The sequence below is a fragment of the Prionailurus viverrinus genome, chromosome C1 (assembly GCF_022837055.1).
Source record: "Prionailurus viverrinus isolate Anna chromosome C1, UM_Priviv_1.0, whole genome shotgun sequence".
Classification (NCBI taxonomy): domain Eukaryota; kingdom Metazoa; phylum Chordata; class Mammalia; order Carnivora; family Felidae; genus Prionailurus; species Prionailurus viverrinus.
This window is the reverse complement of record NC_062568.1, coordinates 111,676,054-111,696,571: the sequence shown is the minus strand read 5'-3', so window position 1 is coordinate 111,696,571 and position 20,518 is coordinate 111,676,054. Positions and strand designations below refer to the sequence as shown.

General features: G+C 46.0%; 1 protein-coding gene across 2 annotated transcripts in view; it reads right to left on the bottom strand.

Annotated features, from left to right (window-relative positions):
• Positions 1-482: 482 nt before the first annotated feature.
• The window catches only part of NOTCH2 (notch receptor 2), a 165,751-nt gene continuing 145,715 nt past the window's right edge, over positions 483-20,518 (bottom strand). For both annotated transcript variants that reach the window (XM_047869286.1, XM_047869287.1), the window contains 12 exons: positions 18,813-19,049; positions 16,016-16,128; positions 14,597-15,102; positions 12,879-13,226; positions 11,990-12,132; positions 11,580-11,790; positions 11,052-11,148; positions 9,008-9,176; positions 8,083-8,384; positions 7,160-7,307; positions 6,425-6,522; positions 483-5,065 (listed from right to left, as the gene is read on the bottom strand). In XM_047869286.1, the coding sequence (XP_047725242.1) occupies positions 3,677-5,065; positions 6,425-6,522; positions 7,160-7,307; positions 8,083-8,384; positions 9,008-9,176; positions 11,052-11,148; positions 11,580-11,790; positions 11,990-12,132; positions 12,879-13,226; positions 14,597-15,102; positions 16,016-16,128; positions 18,813-19,049 (3,761 nt within the window). In that variant the 3' untranslated portion in view covers positions 483-3,676. The remainder of the gene's footprint in view (positions 5,066-6,424; positions 6,523-7,159; positions 7,308-8,082; positions 8,385-9,007; positions 9,177-11,051; positions 11,149-11,579; positions 11,791-11,989; positions 12,133-12,878; positions 13,227-14,596; positions 15,103-16,015; positions 16,129-18,812; positions 19,050-20,518) is intronic.

The window sequence follows — 20,518 nt, the reverse complement described above, 5'->3', positions numbered from 1 at the left end:
TATGAGGACCTTCACTTAACTGCATTTTATTTGCGGACTCATCTTTTGCGACTCCAGCCATACTTCCTGCAACAAAGTTCTATACAAATTTAATTTGAGGAATAATATTGAAAACTAATGGTTTAGGTAACAGCACTATCAATTTTATCAGTTACATCCCACTTTTCAATTCTGGCCTTAGCAAACACTCCCCATTTCCACTGGAAGGTACCTTGTCCTCAGTGAGTGTCTGTTTGCCACTAACTAGTGCACAGAAAAGTGATTGTCTTGTGGTGCTTCCTATTTGACAGAAGTTTTTCCTCAAAAGCATTTATTTGCAATCTGCTTGGGAGAATGAAAAAAAGAAGCCTAGTGCTTGGCTTTGTGGGATTCAGAATGAAGAGAAAATTATTTCATTCTCAGCCTATCATGACATCACAAAGGAGGTCACTGCAAGACCAGGGACACTGGAATGGAAAATAAAAACTGCAATGTCACAGAGCTTGACATGTAATCTTTTTTTATTTTGTGATAAAAATGCTTTCATATAAATTTCATCTTAACTACTTTAGAATGAAAATTTGAAAAGTAAAAACAGTTTGCATTTTCCTTACTATGTATAGTTAGGAATATGCAGTCATTTTTCTGGTTACTGGGTTTCTCATACAAACATATAGTATCACTTTTAAGAGAAATGTACACAAGGAAGGAGCCGTAGTACCAGTTACAAGTGGGAGCGTCAGGTCATATAGTTGTGTCCTCTCAAATAGTCATCATACATTCAATGTGTTGGTTAAAATCCAAACTGCCTGCCCACAAAATATTATACCTTTGGTTCTTTTCTATGCCAGAACTGTGTACCAGCGACCATAATAAGATGGTATAGCAGGCTTCGCATCATGGCTGACTGCTTACATCAAAGTCTTTAACTCTCTTTTACACGTTTCTCTCCCTCACCATCATGTAAGTCAGAAAATGATGCTTAACACAAAACAGAAAAAACAAACAGAAGAATCTATCCCCAAAGGCAGACAGAAGAGGAGTCAAAAGAAAAATTTATAAAAATAAAAACCAAAATTGGGGAGAGGGTGACCTATACATGGCATAAAAGACGTGTCCTATAAAACTTAGTCTCTAATTCAGAACCCAAATAAGAAAGTGATTCTCCATCTCACCTTCACTTTTATTAGGTACTATACAACTGAAGGGTTCTTAAAATCTAAGGGATTGATAAATGCTTGAAAGGCAGTGTTTTCCTCCTCATCACTGAAGCCCGTAGTCTGTAATGGCAGCTTTCACATTCCCTTTCCCAAAACCCAAAGGATCCCAAGAAGGAAAAAGAAGCAAGTTAGGCCTAAATTGTGGTTGGGGAAGGAGGAGGCAATAGAGGATCCAAGCTGTTGGGTCAGAGGCTGATACTTTCAGGAAGTGGGGATGAAACAGGATGACAGGGGCAGATGTGGTGAGGTCCACAGTGGCCCACACAGAGAGGTTCTCCCCATCTGTGAATTAACAAATGGGCCCAAGGACAGAGAGTCACTGTTCAGAAGATAAAATGTTACCTGCTATGAAAGGGCTGGTAAGAGTTGCCACATGAGAGAATACAGTTTTCTGGGGCAGTACTAATTATTTCTGTTGATGAGCCTGGGCAGGACTAAAAAAAAAAAATTTGTAGACTGCCATGCTAACAGACACTCAGGGGTTCCATACGGGGCCACAAACAGATAAATCACGTTAAGTGGAATGCTCTGATGGGTACTCCTAGCCAAGGCAGTAATGAAGACTACCATTCAAACAGAGTAGGCAATTCACCTGTTATTATCTACAAAATGCCCCAGCAGAACTAATTTCCCAGGTGTCATGACATCACAGCACCGGGCAGAGATGACAGTGTGGCCACAGGATCCACTATTGGATGACTCAGGGACAAGAGGAAGAAAACGATATTCCTATTTCTAGTGTTGACTAGAATGCTTCTGCCCTTGACAGAGTGCCACAGAAGGTGCCAAGACCACAAATACAGAGAGCCGACTCAAGTAAAATATAACCATAATCTGAGCATGAGAATGACAAAGACAGTCTTTAATTGTCCATCATTATCTACAAGGCAACTCAGGGAAAGGAAAATGTCCACAGTAAGTTTCTATGTTAGTTGCCTGAAAGGGAACGCCACGACTGCCTCAAAACAAAAGGAATGGTAGCAAAAAATAGCAAAGGCTGCCTCATAGTTCCAACCTTTGTACGGGGCTGGCTTGGATCCCAGAAAACTAGGTTAGCTTTCTATTTCCTGCACTTGAACACAGAAAAATCCATGCGTTCAGTGAGAACCTACTTGGGTGCACCGACAACTCAGACTGCACGCACAGTGAAGGGCTGGTGAGCAGGCCTGCGGTCAGAAACAGCCTCAGGAAGCAGAGACTGCAATCCCTCCGCAAAAGGAACCCGGCTGGCACGGGGTCCCTCGAGCCAAACAGAGTTCAGCTCTGAGTGGCGAGGAAGCATCGTTTGAGACATTTTCTTCTATGGAAGGAAAGTCTCAACAACTAAGGCTAGCTTTCCCTGCTGGATGAGTGAGTGAAGTAGGCCAGGGGTTCTGAGATCTGGGAACAAATGTGTTTTGCACAGGCCATCAATGGAATGCTGGGAGAGAAGGAAAGGGACTTGTTAGTGGATAACCACTTCTCACATGAGTTAGCTTATCTCTTGGTCATTCCAACATTCCACATCTTTGTCTGTTTCTTGTTTGTTTATTTGTTTTAAGGGGCTCATAGTACCTGCACTGCCAATGATAAAACTTCCCACTGACTAGGCCCACAAATGGGAAAACAACCAATTCTTATCCTTCTTCCTGGTAAGGTTTACGTAAAGCCCTGCATGCAGGCAAGAGAACTAAGGTGCAGTCTCTTGAAAAGGACTTCTGTCTCCAAAATGGGTTCAAAGAAAAATGTCTTGCTCCCCTTCCTCTTCTAGGAATGACATTATGTAGGAGACTGCAATGAATCCGTTTTCTAAAGACACATACTTGAAAGGTGTATGCTGAGAACCATAACCGAAGCAAACCCTGTGATATTCCTGGGGACACTGGGAGAAGAGGGGAAAGGAGGCTGAAATTGCTTTTCAGAGCAGGAATGATTAAAAGCACGTTGCCCTATACCATGCTGGGGGTGTGGGGGGAGTACAACCACAGAGAGGTGCAAAATTAAAGCACCAAATGAAATCAGAAGAATTTCCAAGTAAGAGAAGATGAGATAAGTCAACTTGGGCAGAATTCCAAGGTACAATTCCCAACAGGACTGTACGTAAAATCTTCTCATGGATATGGCAGAAGCCCCCAGGGCTTAAAATGCAGTCCAGGCTGCAAGAATGTCTGGGCTACAACAGGCATCCATTCTTTTCTCCAAAGAGAAAAGAGTAAACGTGGCCCCAAGTCTTGTATTCATCTTGAGTTTCCACAAACTTGGCTTGATGGGTAAGAGACTGAAAGGAACCATGTTCCTCCCACCCCAAATCCTGCAGATACCCAGTGAAGTTGACAAAATTGCTTCTTGCATTATCTAAAAGATAAAAGCATCTTCTTCCTCCTGCTTCCAGAAGCTGATTCCAGAGATTTCTTCATTTCTCTCCCGGATGACCTTCATTTGTTCCTCAGCAGCATTTACAATAGGCAGTTCTGTCCCTACACTGGAGGCAGACTCTTTCATGCATACACCTGCATGTTGCTGCGCGGTGGCTCAGACATGTGTGTTCCAGGTCCCCGCTGACCTCCTCCAGCACCCCCAGGGGTAGGGCTGGTGGTCACATCTGACCAGTCAGAAGCAGAGTGGGGTGATGAACTTGACCACTGGTCAGGAGACTCTGGGGATGGTGTCAGGTAGGGATGCTCACCCTGGAGGTGACCACTGTGACTGGGTGTTCGCTCAGCAGCATTTGAGGAAGCATAACTATGCTGTGAAGGTGGTGTGGGATACTTGCCCACGGAGGCTGGGAAAGGATGATAGGCTGGGAGAATGGTCTGAGCAACCTGCCCATCCTGCTGGGGCATCATGGCAGTGGGAAAAGCCATATTAGGCAAACGAGCCATTTCTGGAATCTGGTACATGGTGGGCACAGGGCCTGCAACAGGTGGGGGGCAGTTGGACTGAGGCTGGGGAGTCCCTGCTGGTTGGGAAATACTGCCTTTGGGGATTAGCTGGAAAGTCACAATGGGGGGCAAGGGCTCCCGAGGGGTAGTTATATGCTTCCCTTCAGGTGGTCTGCTCTGGGGAGCTATGCCAGGGTGCGTGCCCTCAGCTGGAGCCAGAACCATACTAAACATCTCATTGTACTGGGTCTCATTCATCTCCATGCGGTTCATCCAATCTGCTGGAACAGTGACTGGATGGAGCCTGCCCAAGCTCCCCGTACTGCCACTGCCTGGGGGAACAATGTGGTGATGGGATAGCAGCTGGCTCACTGAGGGAAGCACAGTGTTGGCCCCGTGAGCCAAAGGCTGCATTTCATGCAGGTTAGAGAAGGACAGTGCATGCTGTGCATGGACTGGGGCAGGGGGTGCAGCAGTGGCCAACATAGGGTTGGGTGAGGCCTGTAAGATTCCAGGGGATGTAATCATTGGAGAAGATGTGGTGTCAGAAACATATGTGTGAGGAGACTCTAAGGAATCAACTGGGGATAAAGTCACTGAACTCTCAGACAGCTGACCCTTGTCACTCAGAGACTTCTTCCTCCTACTACCCTTGGCATCCTTGGCCTCCTTGGCAAGGTTAGGGAGGCTAGTGGGCATGGCACTCTTGGTATTGGGCCGTCTAGGCTTCTTGCCCATTGGGGTGTGCTTTAGGCTGAGGAAAGATCTGTTGGGCCCACAGATGACAGGTGAGAGGGCAGAAGTCAGCACAGTGCCTGGAGGGCTCGGTGTCACATTGTACTCGTCTAGGAGGCGCACGATGTCATGGTGCATGCGGTCCCGAGCCACATCCCGGGGAAGACGATCCATGTGGTCTGTGATATCCCGATTGGCAAAATGGTCTAACAGGATCTTGGCTGCTTCGTAGCTTCCCTCCCGGGCAGCAAGAAACAGAGGTGTCTCTTCCTACAGAGAAGACCCACATAGCACATGAAAATTAGCAACACCCTTGATCATATGTCAGTGTTTCTCAAACTTTTTGTTATTATCAACCCCTTAGACATTATTTCCCTAACTGCCTCCCCATGTGAAATTTTACTAGCACAGATAAAATGTCTATCTACCTAGGTACTGAATGTATATCTGTAGCTTAAAAAAAATTTTTTTTTTTTTATGGGGCGCCTGAGTGGGTCAGTCAGTTAAGTGTCTGACTTCGGCTCAGGTCATGATCTCACGGTTTGTGAGTTTGGGCCCTGCGTCGGGCTCTGTGCTGACAGCTCAGAGCCTGGAGCCTGCTTAGGATTCTGTGTCTTCCTCTCTCTATCCCTCCCCGACTAGTGCTCTGTCTCTCTGTCTCTCAAAAATAAATAAATGTAAAAGAGAAAATTAAAAAAATATAAATAAATAAAAATTTATTTATTTGTTTTGAAAGATTGGGTGGGGGGGAGGGCAGAGAGAGAAGGAGACAGAGAATCCCAAGCAGGCTGTGTGCTGTCAGCATGGAGCCCAACGTAGTGCTCAAACTCATGAACGGTGAGTTCACGACCTGAGCTGAAACCAAGAGTTGGACGCTTACCTGACCGAACCACCCAGGTGCCCCATATATCTGTAGTTTTATACACAAAAAGAGTAAGATCATTCTACCCTTCCTCAACAGTCAATTTTGCCCCATTGAGGGTGATGTCTCTTTAGTTGGGAATGTGTGAAATAAAGCATTCTCCTGAGCCAGAGATTTGCTTAAAAGAGCACTGAGCTTATCAAAATAGGGTTCTAAGAGGAAAAGGACTTCTTGGAAATAAGAGAAGTAGGAGGGCAAGAACCTAAAGCAGAAAAATAAGGGGAAGCAGAAGCAATAGGAAACAAAACATGTTTAAGAAAGAATTAAAATTAGAGAAAAGGGGAAATACACAAGAGAAGAGAAGTATGACCCAAAACCCAGAGGAAGAAAAGCAACCAGGAAAATACCATGGTGTCCAAGAACAGAAAACAAGAGCCACAGCAAAGAAAATGAACAAGAACAAGAGAAAAGCAAGTGAGCATGAAGAGAACAGAGGACAGGAGAAAGGACGATGTCCAAGAGAAAGGCAGAAAAGGCTGCACTGAAGTTATTTACAGGACAGCCTGATCCAGACTGAGTACTGTGTAGGCAGAGGACTCGCCTCCTGACACATCCCTGGATAACCCAATACCTTCCCCTCAAACTCTTTGGATCCAGCTGTTGTCCACGCTGCCTCCCTCTTTGTCTATACTCATCACAAGAGGAGCTATAGGAGAAAAGGGAAGGCTTCGTAATCTGAGGCACTGCTAGGTCTGCCCAGACTGTACCTTGTTGTCTTGCATGTCTCGGTTGGCCCCGTTTTTCAACAGCAAAAGGGTTGCCTCCACGTTATTGACAGCAGCTGCCCAGTGAAGAGCGGATTTTCCTGCAGGGAGAAACATTTTTATAAGCAGACAGAGTAGAGGAACATGTCCTCTTCCCAGTATAAGGAAGCATCATGACTTATATAAGGAAACCTTGAACTTCCCAGAGAGAAGCAAGCCAGTTGTCAGTGACAGCCTGTGGAAAAAAACCAAAGTATTATCTTCCTTTTCCTGTTCTAGAAATACTTTAATACAGGCTGCCTAGCATTAGAAAGACATGTAGGTAAAAAGATCATTTGTCTAGGGTACCCACGTCTTCCACATGGTAGAATCCCATACTGAGGACAATAATCTATCTACTTATCACACCAGAATGTCTATTTAAGATGTTGCTCATAATCCCTCCCTAGTGAGGACAAGCTCACTAGTCCTCATATCCCGAGTAGAACCTACAGAGGCAAGCCTTTCATAGACTGGCTTTGGGTTCCAAAAACCCTCACTAAAAATCCCTTCCTATCTTCGCCTATGGACTTCCCACTGGCTTAGTTCTCTGGACTTAAAATGTTGAAAGAAGAATAAATGAATGATAGAATCTTCATTGGATTCAAATCTGAGATGGTTCTTTAAAGATCACATGATTTTCCCCCTTAGAGGCATGCTTTGCAGGCGAGAATCTGGCTCCCTGCCTCTCAGCCCTACCATGGTCGTCTACTGCATTCACATCTGCTTGGCAGTTGATCAGTTCTGCCACCATTCCCTCCACAGCCAGGCGGGCGGCCAGGATCAGTGGTGTAGTGCCATCGTTCATCCTGGCGTCCAGATCAGTTACTCGGTTGCGGATCAGAATCTACAAGATGAGAAAGTACAGAAAAGATAGTCAACTAGATAAAAGAAAATAATGAAGTTAAAAGAAGAAACAAGAGCATCAGAGCTGAGGCAACCCTGTAAGTTCCTGGAGGGCAGGGAATGCTTGTTGTCTTTGTGTCCATGATTCTATCATCCTCAATCAATAAATGCTGAATGAATGCATGAATGAATGAAGGAACAAAGGGTGCTAGGGGACGCCATCTCATGGAGAGTGATGTCTTCTGCTTTCTAAAGAAAGGAGTAAGTGGGAAAATATCATAACCTCAGTTGTGGTGTATATAGTTTAAGATTAATCAGAATGCTTCCAGTTTCCTCACAAGGGTAAAATAAAAGGAATACACAGTGAATTCATGTCAAAAAAACCACCAATGAGCAGCTAGAAGCCCATATGGCCAGATAAATCTACAGGGAGAAGCTGATACTAGTCAAAAACTTCATAACAGGTATCACTCCCATCTGATCTATTCATTTGGGAGGCATTTGGGCACATCAAAATGAACAGTGATGAAGAATCAGAAAACTGGTGGGATCTGCTGTAAGCTCTGTCGCTATCTGGCTGTTCTGGTTAGGTCAGTTTTCTGCTGCTCTTTTCCTGCTTTCCCATCCTACAAGCAGGACTCCACCATCCTGGATCCACCAGATCCACCATCCGCCCTATTTTCTCAGAGAATTACTGAAGGAGCATAATTGGGTATTAAGTGCCTTAGCAAAGAGAAACCATTATAGATCTATAGGGAATCAGCTCTGTTCTTTACCTGGAAGACCCCCTGGGCATCAGCTGCCACTGCAGCATGGAGAGGGCAGCGGCCCATGTTGTCCTGGGCGTTGGCGTCTGCACCTGCATCCAGGAGACGCTTGGCGGCATCAGCCCTTGAGTAGCGCGCTGCAAGGTGCAGAGCCATCTCACCAGTCCGGTCTGTCTGGGCCTGCAGGCTGGCACCCTGGTAGACCAAGTCTGTGATGATGTTGGCAGAAGAGTCCTCTCCATCTTCATCTTCATCACTCATATCTGAGCTGCCTCCTCGGAGGGAAGCCAGCATCAGTGGGGTGCACCCATCTATAAGAACGGAATTTTCCAAAAAATATTTAAGGAGGAGAAGGACATTAATGTTCAATGAACCCAGTGGCTGGAAGCGTTCTGTTTGAATAAAGTTATTCTTATGGGGAAAAAACCCTCTGAGCTTCTTGTGGTAATGGGCAATTCGTTTTACATTTGCCACCTGTTTTTCCTCTGATAGATAATGCCCTTTATGGGAAAATAAGAGTGTTTTTAAGCTAGGGCTCTTCTCTAAGTTAAACAAGCCTTCCTGTTTGAGTTCCTAAGTGCTATGTTATTTTAAATTGGGCAACATTTAAAAATATCCAGTATTAACAATAATATGCACTAAGGTATCAATTAAAGTAATTTTCTATCCTTCTGCTTTGGGATATTATTTCTCTATCCCATTAAACTCTTTCCCATGTAATCAGCCTATCTATTCCCAAGCATGCTGTAGGTGAGGCAATATAAAATCCTTCCCTCTTCTTACAGAAGTTTACATGTTCTGTATGTCTGTATTCCCTAAATGTTCATTTCCTCATGCTAATTTAGTCTGTGCAATTGGCAGGGGGCAGATCACCGAGGCACATCACAGAGCCAAGGGCAGGCAGGGCAGGTTTGGAAAGCGGGTGTGTGCTGACCTGGGCCACGGACATTCACATCCAACACATCCACCTCCTGCTCTGCCTGTGGAGGAGTGAGTGCCAGCGACGGCGTCCTGCGGATATCTGCGGCCTCAAGGTGCTGCTGTGTCCATGGACGTCGATCAATGGCATCATCTTCTTCTGAGAGCAAAGCCTCATCTTCAGCCTGACAAGAAAACAACGCTCTGTGTTGACCTGGCCCACCATTAGGAGCTGCGGACAAGGAGGCAGTTGTAGTCTCCTCCTATTCTACCTGCCAGGGTGTCATCCACACTGCCTTCCTGCTGCTGCCGGATGTGATTCCTGTCACCCTCTCCTGTGCCATCTGTACCACTCTCCCGACCTCCCCATTCCAAACTCCAGGCTTCAGCCTTAATATACCATCTATTTCACCTACCAAATACGCTATCTAGATACAGATCCCCAAAACACCATTTCCTTGCTTCTGGACATCTGCCTGGGTTGTCCCCTGTGCCTGCCATATCTTTTCCCAATTCTTTGTCTGACTAACAACTCCTACCTACCCTTCAAATACAAAGGGACTTTAATTCCTCTTGTGGGTTCGAAAATACCCTCTGCTTACCTCTACTTAACTGACTCTGTGTTAAGTGCTCACAAGGCACTATATAACAGTCTCTACCACGAGAAGGTAAGATTCATGAGAACAGGAAACAAGCCTTGTTCAATACCACCTCCCTGTACTTAATACAATGCCCAGCACATAGCAAACACCCAAGAAAATATTTGCTGGGCAGTAACTATTACTATAATTTAAAAGGCAGCTACCTTTTATTGAATATTTACTACATGATAGAAAATGGGTAAGATGCTTCACACATATATATTTAATCTTTGAAACAACTCCCTATTTTACAGATAAGGATAATGAGGTACAAAGAGGTTAAGTTTTCCAGCTACTAAGTAGCAGAGTTTTGGACTTGAATCCAGTTCTGATTGTAACTAAGCAATGTTCTGAACCATCATGCTGTACTGCATGTCTATATTCCTCAAGCATTCATCCCCTCAAGCTGCTTTAGAATACTCATGGATATATGCATATCCCAGCCATGTATAGCTATGGATGGATTGTCTCCCTTTTCACATCAGCTTCAGCCCAATCTACCTCTTACTTTATGGTTCTAGTTTCCTGCGCTCAAGATGTAGAACCTCCAAACTCAATGGTCATTGGCTTTCTTCCTTCCTGAAGGGGGAGTATCCAGAGAAGATAAGGGGGAGAGCTAGTCATAAAGGAAACTGCTATTTACACACATCATTCCTTATTCAGCTACCATCAGCATGATTCTTTTTTTTTTTTTTTTAATTTTAATTTTTTTTTTCAACGTTTATTTATTTTTGGGACAGAGAGAGACAGAGTATGAACGGGGGAGGGGCAGAGAGAGAGGGAGACACAGGATCGGAAACAGGCTCCAGGCTCTGAGCCATCAGCCCAGAGCCCGACGCGGGGCTCGAACTCACGGACCGCGAGATCGTGACCTGGCTGAAGTCAGACGCTTAACCGACTGCGCCACCCAGGCGCCCCAACCATCAGCATGATTCTTAAGGAAGGAATCATGTTTGTTTTATTATTTTTAATAAAGAGTTATTTTTTTAGGTTTATTTATTTTTTTATTTAGAGAGACAGAGAGAGAGAGCGCGCGCGCATGCAAATGGGGCAGGGGCAGAGAGAAAGTGAGAGAGAGACTCCCAAGCAGACTCCACACCGCCAGCATAGAGCCCGATGTGGGGCTCAAACTCCATGAGATCATGACCTGAGCTGAAATCAAGAGTCAGATGCTTAACTGACTGAGCCACCCAGGCGCCTCTAAAGAGTTCTTACTGAAACACATATGGAGGTAACCCAAGGCCATCAATGACCTAATGATTCTTGCCTTTCATGACAACCTGGGGTAGCCATTGCCTGGGCAGCACATAAAGACTATCACCCTTTTCACCCATTCAGGACACTCTAGATAGCAAAGGACAGAAATTTGGTGTGACCAGATAGTGGCTGATAATAGTGGATCTACCATGGCCAGCTTACCTTGGCTTTCTTTGGCTGGGGCCCTTCATCATCAACCCAATGTTCACTTGTTCCAGAACCAATTAGGTTAGCCTCTGAGACTTGCACTGAGAGATTTCTGATAGGACAAGATTATGAAGGGGAAAAACAAGAGCAGAGATTATGTCATAAACTCATATAGTGGTTTTCAATACTTTTTCCATGGCTATCCTCAAAGACTTTCAGGAGCCTTGGCCCACAAAGGATGGGCAGTATTTTCCATCCCACTGCCCGAGTAAACATCTTTTCCTTTCCTGTGGATCAAGAGCTTACAACAAAAGGGTGCCTCAACATATAAGCCAAGCACCACTGCTTTAATATATACAGAATAGAAGCATCCAGACTCTGTTAGTTCATAGTCGCTCAGCAGACACTCAGAATCATGGTTAGGTGTGACAATGTGGTGTGGCCAGAGCTCGAAATTTAAAATCATAATTCAACAAGATTTCCTTTCTCCTCTATCCCTGCTATTACTACTGTGAATAGTGGCGTGTTGGCAAACCGTCTTACTTCAGCCCCACGGCATCCTGTCCCACTGGCTCACGGCGCTTGTGATTGCTGGAGTCTCGGCGAAGGGTGAAACCTTCAGGCAGCCAGAGGGAGCCATGCTTACGCTTTCGTTTCGCCATGATAACTCCCAGCAAGATAATAAACAGGATAATGACAACGGCAACAGCAAGTAGATAGAGAAGCTGAGTACCTTTTGGAGTCAGAGATTCACCTGGAAGTGCAGGGAGACAGGGAATGTGCTGAATAAACCTCTCAATCTTAGCATAAAATTCATTTAGAGGGCATTGACTGATTGACCTCACTGGCACTGAAAAACAGAGCTGCACACTGAAAAGTGTGCCCTTTTCTCACTGGCCCCAAGTGACGTCTCCCCTGCCCCAAACTCTTCCTTTAACACCAGTGCTACTCACTGACAACGGACACAAGAGGGTACGACAAGGTCCCCTGGATGGCATGAGAGGCCAGAAGAGCTGCTGCTGCATCCGTGTTCTTGAAACACTGGTCTGAATCTTGAACACACTGGCGGTTGTCAATTTCCAGAAACACCTTAGAGCTGTAGGATGCCAAGGGGAAATGGTGAGTAAAACAGAGGGTGCCAGTCAAGCAAGTGAAGTTAGAAAGGACTGCATGAGCCTTCCTTCCTCACATCAGCACTGGGCTCTCCTATCTCTGTGATGAGGCCATCAAAAGATCTCAGAAATTAGATCCTGTCCTTTTAGATCCTAAATACGAGTTCCCACCGGACTATGTCTCACCTTCCTTGGTCTGGCTGAGTTTGTGCCTTCTGACTTAGGCAACGCAAGTCAAAGGGAGGACACTGGGTAAAGCGGGTCCCTATTCTCCGTGGTCTCTGCATCTGCATCTGAGGTAGCTATACAGTTGAAACTTGTGGGATACAGCAACAAATAGTGGGGTGCAATGACAGAACAATTCAAGACTATTACAGAGAGCCTTCTGTTATAAATGCATGGCCTTGAACAGAACGCAATGATTAACATAAAAAGAATGGTCAGTAGTAAAGGGATTTGAGGCAACCCTGGCAAAAGGTTACACATTCTGGCATTTGAGGAGGCCGTCCTGACATCCCACCTTCTGCTTGCTCCAGCCCGCCTTTCAGGATACCAAGACCAAGGAAAACCTTACCCTTAAACATACGTACTGGCATCACGGGTTTACTGTACTTGGTGGCTGTTCTACTTGCCTGAGCTCTGCATTCTTATAGGTTCAGTTATGACTTCCTCTGTGCGTCAGAGTACTTAGCTTTATAAACTTTAAGAAGTTCAGAAACCAAAAACCTACCCAACCACCTCCTGTTCTTGGTCACCAGGAAGGGACCTGCGTATCATCCTCTGCTTCTTCATGGCAGCCGACTTCTCACCATAATAGGGGTAGACCATGAGTACCCCCTGAGAGTCCCGTTTAATCTGCAGGTTGGTACGGAGCAGGGTGCCCAGTGCCCGCAAAAAGCTGCGGGCATCCTGGAGAAGCTGCTCTGGGGGCATGAGCACCACTATAACCAGGGTCCCCTCCGCCAGGTTCTCCGGCCGGTCAGCAGCACAGTCCAACCCATCCCAGCCACACTCCTCACTGTTGCATCCCTGGTCACAGTGGTTGTCTTTGAAGTGGTCTGCACAGTATTTGTCATACCTAGGCAGGGGGAGGCAGAAGAGGAGGAGAACAAGGGAAGGGCTCAGAATAGACTGCAGTGCTATTTGGTTTTCTGCCTGGAACTACTGTGGCTTTTCCCGCCTATCTTCTGTAGCCCAGATCAGGTCCCCTCATTGAGTCTCCCATCCTGACAGCACAGAGTACATATCCCATCTATGCCACTCAATGTGAGCACCCTCCAAAGGAGAAACAACACTGTGCTCGCTATGCTGCACGGGTTTACAGCCGCCCAGGCAGCTGGTAATCTTTGTAAGTCAGCTTTGTAAGCAAAGCTGCATGCCTGAAACAAATTAACCAGGTGCATGCTTCCTCTTTTTTTTTTTTTTTTTTTAATCTGCTGTCCCTGCTGCGGTAAGAATGAGCTTTTGGAAAAAAAAAAAAGGGGGCCTCCAGGAACCGGGTACAGAGCCCTGAGCCATCAGGGCTCCACAGAGGACCCTGTCGATATGGCCCATTTCCTCCCCAAACAAGACTGAATCCTAGCTCTGGAAGGCAGGTGGGGAGAGGTGTGTCCCAGACAAGATACCAGATTTAAACTGTACAGCCTCTTTCAAATACTGGGAAAAGGAAATCGAGTCCCCAAACCTAAATGATGCACAAACTATTTCATCCTCACTCTCCTCCCCACTCTCACCCCTTGATAGTGGTTATGCCATTGGTATCACCTGCCACACTGGCTCAACAAAGAGCTTGGGAGTCAGCAACAGCTGTATGTGCTCTGGCACGTTCTCTAACCTCCCAGGTCTCAGTTTCCTCACCTGTGAAATACCTGTTAATAGTACCTACACCTCATTAAGGTTGTTGAGAGTTCACTGGGGTTAAATTAAATGGGATTGCTAAAAGGAAAGTTGCTATGTAAACCATAAAGCACCCTGTAACTGCCACAGAGACGACGAGGAGGGGTTAAGTGGCCTGGTCTAGCTTATGCTTCCTCATAAGTCTAGAAGGGGAAACTCTGTCTGAGGGAAAGGAATGGGGTGAACAGATAGAGGTACAGACCTTTCCATCCATCCTGCAGGCAGGTTATGTGAGAGGCTGCCTGAGAGTGGGGTAACACCACTTCCAAAAGTTATTTCCCCTAGGAGGTCGTGAGAGCAGCAGGTGAGAAGGCAGAGAGAGGCAGAGAGAGGGTGGCTGTGCATGAGCATTCCTGGACCTCTGTCAGCAAGGGAGAACACAGGGCAGCGTGCGACGGGGCAAGGCTGACACCCGGAAGAGGGCCTCGGGGCGCCAGTCTGAAAAGCAGAGGCAGCTTGGGCTGAAGCCCTGGAGTGGTTAGGAGCAAGAACGAGGAACCGAGGTGTGTTAGTGACAGTCTCCCTCAGCTTCTGGGGCCCCTGGACCCTTACTTGCACGTCTTGCTGTTCCCTTGGCATTCAAAGTTGTCAAAAAGGCACTCGGCCGTGTTACACAGCTCATCACACTGGTTGTTGATGTAATCCCAGCAGGGAAGTGGGGAAGAGCAGTTGGCCCAGGGGTTCTCCATGGTCAGGGAACAGTCACCCCCATCCCACTGGCAGGCATGGCTGTTGCATGCCTCATCGCAGACGCCGTCCCGAGCTTTGTCGGCACAATACTGGCTCAGACAGGTGGCAGGAGGGGTGCTGGTGGGGGCCGTGTAAAGCTCACAGTGGCTGCCCCAGAATGGTGGAGAACACTGGCAGAAATAATAAGGAGGCTGGTGCTGAGGGTAGCAGCTACCCCCATGCTGGCAGGGGCTACTGGCACAGCCTGACTCGCAGTCCTGGGGGTTGGGGCAGAAGCAGCGGGGTCCTGAGGCCGTGTGCACACACTGCTCCCCTCTCCTGCACTTCACTTGTCCACAGCTGCTCTGGCATCTTGCCCCGGAGAATCCCTGTTGAGATTAGTGAACAGATGAGGACAGCAGGCCCGGTGTTCCCTCCCAATCCCTTCTCTGCCCCACCTCTAGAAAGATAAAGACTAGGCACACGGCTAAGATCCCTCCATGTAGCCTCCTGTACCGCGTCCTAGGAAGAGGCCTCTTCAAGAGGTCCCACGGGATGAGTGAAGACTTCTCTTACTTTAAGAGCTCACTTCTAGAAAATAAGTCCACTGGGCATGGGGGGGGGGACTGAGGTGGCATTGTACTTATAAGCACCTTCCTTAACATCATTAGACCACTCATATAATGGCTTTATGGTGGAAGAAGTTACTTCAGGAATCTGGGGAGTCTCACAGGCTATCTGTGCCATTTTGTTCCTATACTTCCTGTTCAGTGAGGCCAAGGGGACAGCACAGGTTTCCTTTTGGTTTGTCCTCACACATAGCGATCTATGTTTTAGGGAGGGTTTCAGCCTCTGGCAGTGGCAAAAGAGTTTGCACAGCAAACGGCTAAAAATAGGCTTCCTCCTAGTGTAATAGGCAGCTTGCTCCCAAATAGTCCCTGCTAAGGAGCAGCATTCCCAACCAACTCTGCCCCAATCTGGGGGCAAGACTACCCCCCAGCACAGGACCCAGAGGTCAGAGACACAAGTCTTGTTTTCATGGGAACGTTCCACCGCTTCCTGTGGATTTCTCTAAGTGCTTCTGAAGACTGAGTCACAGATCAGGGAGTTCACTGTTTCCGGGAGTTTCTTAATAGCTTTTACACGGGAAACCCCAGCACTTTTTGGTGAAGGAGCTAAAATTAAGAAATCTCCCCACCAAGAAAGTTCCAGAAGGAGCTTGGAAAAACCAGGTTTAATCTCAGCTTTGTCCATACTGTGTGAAAGAGAGCAGGCCCCTTCGATAGGCAACGTGGCACTTACCGGGGGACAACGACAAATGAAACCATCGGGCATGTTGCTGGCCACAGCGCAAGTCCCCCCATTCAGGCAAGGCATATGTGGACACACATCGACGAAAGTTTCACAGTGACGACCTCAAAGCAGAAAATGAAAAGGAGTTTTAAAAGGCAATATACTGAGCAGGGTGCTGCTGGGATGGGAGCTAGCCGAAGGGTGAGGGATGGGGCAAGAGGTGTGAGCTCAGTCCTAAGGCCAAAGGAACAGAAGATGAGGGAAACACTCCCTGGACCCCAACGCGACTGGCTCAGCCCTGGCTCAGGCCAGTACCCCTTCTGTCTTGCCTATACAATAGGTACACAAGGCACAGATTCCCAAAGAGACTCACAAAACAAGATGGGCATAGTCATGAAAAATCTCTCTAATCTGACCAAAAGAAACAGAAAAGGACACCTCAGCTTTTTTTTTTTCCTTTTAAGATAACTTTAGCTTTCACAAGCCAAAAGAAATATTTACCAAAACTGTTCACTGCATTTTGTTAAAACTGTCAACTTCACAGAAGAGGCTACACCAGACCAATGCATTCAAGTGCTGATTTGTGGCTTAAGAGAATTTTCATCCATAATATCTCTTTTCAATCACTTCCTAGCCTTTCTGGAATTTGATCAGCACTGCTTTAAAATACAGCTTAATATTTCTAGAGTTCATTTCTTCTAGAAACAATTCTAAAACAGATGGCATCTCGAGACCACTGCTGTACGATAAAGTGAACTAAGCAACTGAAATCAAGGGAGGGGGGGAACACCTGGAGGCCCAGCAGGAGGTGGGCCTCATGTGGCCTGAAGTCACTTACAAAGAGGGGCTTCTAAAAGGAAATTAGGGGCACCTGGGTGGCTCGGTCAGTTAAGCATCTGACCCTTGATTTCAGCTCAGGTCATGATCTCACGGTTCGTGGGGGTAGAGCTGCAGATAGGGCTCCATGCTGACAGTGCAGAGCCTGCCTGGGATTTTCTCTCTTTCTCTTTCTCTCTCTTTCTCTCTCTCTCTCTCTCTCTCTCTCTCTTCTCTCTCTCTCTCTCTCTCTCTCTCTCTCTCTCTCTCTCTCTCTCTCTCTCTCTTCCCTTCCTTGTTCACATGCCTGTGTGTGCTCTCAAAATAAATGAATAAACATTAAAAAAATAAATAAAAGGAAATTAAAATAGTAACAATTGTGGCCAGCCAGAATTAGGAGGCAAGGATTACGGGTGTTTGTCTCTTCAAATCACAGCAGCACCCATTATCCGAGAGCAGCCATCACATGGACATGGGGCTCAGGGACAGACGACCCCTCAGTGCTCATCTCAGCAACAGCATCCCACAATAATTACAAGCAATAAGCTTGAGGGATTCTTTTCAATCACAAGTGTGGAAAATGCATTAACCCTACTTCCTGGTGGTGGGATCCTCATTCAAGGTGGTCTCCAGTCCTTCCTTTATCTGTTTCCCCTTTCTTTGTAAGTGTTTTCAGTGTTTCCAGATAAAGGAAGCCCCAGAGACAATGAAAGAAACAGCAGCCAGTTTTGCATCTCTGGCTTCCAAAGGACATCGTGGCTAATATGAGGCTGTGGAGACACTGCTCATACTCTTCTGTCCAGCATTGCCTCAATACGTATGATGTTCATAATGGATGGTTTCTCTTTTGATATTGCATCCGGGCAAAATCCCTCCATTCTTCATAAATTACCAAAGTTCTTAAAGGTAACATATCTTGAAAATTAAAAGTCTAGAGATGGGTTCTGAATGTACTAGAGTCCAACTTGACAAATTATTACTAAGCAGACTGCTATAGCCTATTATCCGACTCCCAAGGAATACTACTACAGCATAAGGTTTAGAATGACTCCACAAATGCCAGGCAGACTTCTGAGTATCTGGTGACACTGCCATGGTTAGAAACTATTTTAGTCCCCCCAAAGTCACCAAGCTGCCCATCTTCAGAAGTAACTAACGCGTGCCTATGACAAGCCCCTATTCTGAGGCAGAGCTTGGCCATCTTTACAATGTGTGAAGAAAAGAAGCCTGAGAAGAGACCTGGAGAAGCTGAGAAGGCTTCTCTCTGGAGAAGAGCCTGAGAAGAGACCTGGTCAGCTCTCGGCTATGCAGATCATTCCCTGAAGCTTTGCAGTACGTACTCTCGTGAACTGATTTGTGCTTAAACACATCCCCATGTGGACCTACTCCCCTTAGGTGACCTAGAAGATCCTGAGCCTCTCTGGGTTCCAGAGATGGAAGGAAGGTCACTGTGGCAGTGACTACCAGTAACCCAGGTCATCACATGCCAAGGGAGGCAGCATGATGAAACCAGAGTAGTAAGGTTTCTGAACACGAGACGTTATTTTCCTCGTATGAAAGAGTTCTGTGGCTGGATCTGGTGATGGCAGCATGGCGGCGTGAATGTATTTAATAGCACTCAACTGTGCACTTAAAAATGGTGAAGATGATACACTTCATGTTATGTGTTTTTTACCCCAATTAAAAAATGGATTTTTGCTCAACCACTCCTAACATCCTATTTCTTTTTTTATATTTCTGCTACAGTACGATATAATCAATGTATAACAAAAGAGAAAGCATCTCTTAGGGGGAAAAAAAAAGGCAGAGGTGGACTGTAACATCCATGAAGCACAGACCTAAGGCAAAACTGAGCCTCTGAATTAACCTGGTCTAGTTTTTCAGACGTAGGAAAAGCTTCACTTGGGTCTAGGTCATGACCTAAGAGCCCAATTTCCTCACTCAAAGGCCCTCGGAGGCAGAGCACGGGGGGCGGCGGGGAGGCTCTCACCAGTGAAGGCACTGCGGCAGACACACAGGTAGTCGTTGGTCAGCTGTATGCAGTCCAGGCTGCCCTCAGAGCTGCAGGGGTTGGAGAGGCACTCGTTGATGTCCCCCTCACACCGTTCTCCTGCAAAGCCGGGCAAGCAGCGGCAACTGTAGCCCCCAATCCTATCCACACACTGACCACCGTTAAGGCAGTGGGGACCGCCGGCACAGTCGTCAATGTTCTCTTCGCAGAGCAGGCCTGGAGGAAAGGGAAGAGACAAAGGATGACGACAACCTCGGAAAGCTGCTTTCCGGCAAAAAGACAGCCACCCTTGTTGGCACTTTACAGTTATTCAGGTTACATGGCTCCATCTGTGACGGGACATTTTAGGTCGGGCAAGGCGAAGCACACGCTTGATCCATGACAGCTGCCGTGCTCCCAGTGACCAGAGTGAAGGAAAGAACACACTCGGTGTTTCATGCATACTCTCCGCCACAACCTACCCAGGCAGTCCCCTGTGGGGTCGCTGGCATTATTTGTCCCACCTGAGAGACCAGGAATCTGGAGCTCAAGAGAAACCCAGGAGTTTTCATTAATTTACTCCTTTGATTCTAACTATAAAAACAGTTCAAAAGAGACTATAACAATAAATACATAAATTACGAGTATGGAAAAACATTGGTAAGAATGGAACTAACTTTGGAGTGATAGGTTTTAAGCTTTAGACCACTGACTTTTTCTATAAAGTAATGTGTACTAGTTTCTTATTTTTAAAAAATATAGGGAAAATATCCTGTTGAGAGCTCAAAGGTTATTCCATTTAAAACAGAACTCATTTAATGTGCTATAGATGTAAATGAGCCATCTAGTATGAATATCTGTAAATATTTTTGAGAAACTACAAAAGAAATCAATGACAATTCTAGAGCTGGTTCCATGAATGATTCAAAAAAATTACAAAAGAGGGGTGCCTGGGTGGCTCAGTAGTTTAAGTGTCCGACTCTCTCTTTTTTTTTAATTTTTAAAAAATGTTTATTTATTTTTGAGAGAGACAGAGCGCATGAGAGGCAGAGGGGCAGAGAGAGAAGGAGACACAGAATCTGAAGCAGGCTCCAGGCTCTGAGCTGTCGGCACAGAGCCCAACGTGAGGCTCGAAATCACGGAGTGCAAGATCATGACCTGAACTGAAGTCAGCGGCTAACCGACTGAGCCACCCAGGTGCCCCAAGTGTCCGACTCTTGATCTCAGCTCAGGGCGTGATCTCACAGTTTTGCGAGATTGAGTCTTGAGTCAGTGTGGAACCTGCTGAGGACTCTCTCTCCCTCTGACCCTGTCCCACTCTCTCTCTCTCAAAATATATAAGTAAACTTAAAAAAAAAATTACAAAATAAAGGAGAACGGTTCTGTATTCCCGCCACTTGCATTTGTAGCATACACTAATATAAGCAAGACTATTAAAAAGAAGAAAGAAAAATGGAAGAAAATACCTCATTTTCAATATCAATAGCAAAACACAAATTATAGGAATATTCTTTTTTTCAAATATTTACTTGAGAGACTGAGAGTGAGCGTTCCAATTATAGGAATTATCTTAAAAAGAAATGTACTACACCTATATGAAAACTTTAGAATAGTCCTGAAAGACACAAAAGAGATCTGAATAAATGAAAAGATGTTATGATTTGGTTAGGAAGACTCCTCCTTGTAAAGATGCCACTTTTCTCTAC